Here is a 2,820-nt window from a genome sequence, read left to right on the forward strand (position 1 = left end):
ATATATATATATATATACATGCATATATGGGTACATGACGTCACCAACGGTTCAAACAACATGAAATCCGTAAACAAACGTGTAAAATACGTAAACAATGAGAAATAAATGGAGAACAGTACAAGTAAACGCAGTGTTCTCTGCTGACGAAAAACAACAGTGATCAGTTATTCACGTTCGAACCTGCCAGAACTTACTAAAAATGGATAAATACGCTTTATTTATCCATTGGATTTTCGCTGTTCTGCATGTATGCCATGAATTATAGTCGATTAAAATTTCAAAGATGCAGTTGATAAACAAGAATGAATTATGAGTAAATTTTACGTGTAAAATATGGGAATAAAGATAAATAAGTATACCTTTATAAATAGTTGTGGGCACATTACTTCTTCCAAATCCATTCTTTGAACCTCGGAATCCTTTTGGTATGGTTGTATTATCTCCGCATCGTGGAAATTTGCAGCACTGAGAATCTAGTGGATCTGGTTCCATAGTACAGCTTGATGGCACGTGTGAAAAGCTTTCGCATCTATATAAACATAGTGAAACTCCGTGAAAATTACTTAAAAAACTAATTGTTAGGAACATTGTCTTTTTTATGCTTCTACTAGAATCCCTGTGTTCTTTCTCACGTAGACTCAATAACTTCTTTAACATCGTGAAGTAGCTGCTACAGTCTATTTACCTCTTATTTTATTTCTTTATTTCCCACAAGGGGCTAAACATAGAAGGGACAAACAAGGTCAGACAAAGGGATTAAGTCGATTACACCGACCCCAGTGCGTAACTGGTACTTATTTAATCGACCCCGAAAGGATGAAAGCTAAGTCTACACACCACTTATGAACGTTAGCACTCTAATGTAAACCATACGTATACCAAATTGGAGATGAAATATGTCACAAGCAATATTTTGTTAAAAAATAATAATAATAAATAAATAAAATAAATAAAAGGAAAGGAAAGGAAACATTGAGATAAGTACTAGAATAATTTTATTTCTTAAGACAGTGTCTCTTGGTTGTAAATAACATGAAGCTATTTGCGACACGAAAATAATTTTTAAAATTCTATATAAAAATGTGAAAAATTACTATTAAAATTCTAAATAGAAATTCTTGATAACTACTCGTATATTTCTTTTATCGAAACACGAAACATTCAATAATATTCGAGAGTTTAATCATATTTGTAGGTTAAATGTTATAAATGTCATTTTAAAAAAATATTTACGTAGTTTGTACGCAAAATGTGGCAATACAGGACGACCATAAATCCGGATGGACGGATGTGTCTAAACTGATAGAAATGTAGAGTCACTATACCGAGTTCATCTGAAACTCGTAAAATGCGTCGAACTTTGCATCGTTAATGGTGAAAACCATGTTGAAAATGTTATTTATTAATGTAGCTGAATAAGAACTATTGAAAATATACATTTTTGCCAATGTATGTAGATTTACGGTCACCCTGTATATCTTCATTCGTTGTAAAATGCAATACAAATAAAACAAAATTTTGCGAGCTAATACTTTGAAGTAGATTTGAATCTCTGTACAGAACTTCTATCGTGATTGATTAATGATATATTGAAAAATTTAACACTTTGTCGTGTTTTGGCCGTGATATTTTATTAATTTAATAATTTCACAGTATTTAATTCGCTCTTTCATTCTATTTTATTTGAATAAGAAAGATCCTATGTTGAATTTCAACGGAAATCACTCAACAATACGTTATTGAGGCTAGTTGGACAATAGATAACAAATATGATATACATACATACATACATACATACATACATCGTATAAGGTGAATAATACCTGGTACTAGTGAAAGGAGAAAATGCTATTTACAACCAATATGGTAGTAGATATATGACAACGATAACCGCATAGATGGTTGAATGTAGGTTGAAAACATTTCAGTAATCAGCGTCGGCGTTCTCCATTCTGAGTTCGAATTCTGTCAAAATCTACCTACTGTTAATACTACCTATCCTATAAAATAAATATCAAAATATCAGCCAACAAGGTAGACTCTGCGGAGTCACATGACCTGTTGGAAATATCAGCAAGATTTCCCTTATCTCACACGCCCAAGATCGTTCGACAAGAAAGACATATTGGATAATGCAACGATAAATACAGTATATCACGGAAAATGACTGGACAGATAAATCCGGGATATTTTTTTGGCTATTAGTCCAACGAGCTCAAAACGACATAAGCACCGGTCATAGAGTAGAGAGGTGGGTGAACGTCAAGCAATTAGACAAAACTTTCATGGATTACTTCTTGTCAAAGCCTCGTAGGTGTACAGTGTACCGTAACCACCGAAGATAAGAAGAAATATAGTAAATTAATTTAGAATATAGAAGTACCAGTAGACTCATGATCATGCGAATAATCGAGAAATAAATAATTAGATAATAATAATAGATAATATCTATCACAAGTCAAGAAGTGTCATTTCTGACTACAGGATCGGAGTCAAATAAATGGACAAAAGCTCCCTAGACGGACTCTTACCAAGACCAAAAGGACTAAGCCCACGTAGTTGTAAAGGGGTACTGCAGTGTAAGCACCAAAGATTAATGGTAATATAGTAAATATATTTTAGTAATATAGGAATAGTAATATCGTAATATATAATTCCGATTAAGCCATCACTATAAAAAAGCAAAAATTGATTTTCGTGACAGTAAGAATTCAACACGAAAGCAGCTGTAGCACTTCAGAAGTTTGTACACACACACACACACACACACACACACACACACACACACACACACACACACACACACACACACACACA

The 2,820-nt window shown here is 33.1% G+C and overlaps 1 protein-coding gene across 1 annotated transcript in view; it reads right to left on the reverse strand.

Moving 5' to 3' along the window:
* Nucleotides 1-2,820, reverse strand: part of LOC106875429 (uncharacterized) — a 165,297-nt gene that overhangs the window by 33,549 nt on the left and 128,928 nt on the right. Inside the window, exon 34 of the mRNA XM_052967659.1 lies at nucleotides 363-532. Coding sequence (XP_052823619.1) covers nucleotides 363-532 — 170 coding nt within the window. The remainder of the gene's footprint in view (nucleotides 1-362; nucleotides 533-2,820) is intronic.

Source organism: Octopus bimaculoides, chromosome 4 (genome assembly GCF_001194135.2).
Source record: "Octopus bimaculoides isolate UCB-OBI-ISO-001 chromosome 4, ASM119413v2, whole genome shotgun sequence".
Lineage (NCBI taxonomy): Eukaryota > Metazoa > Mollusca > Cephalopoda > Octopoda > Octopodidae > Octopus > Octopus bimaculoides.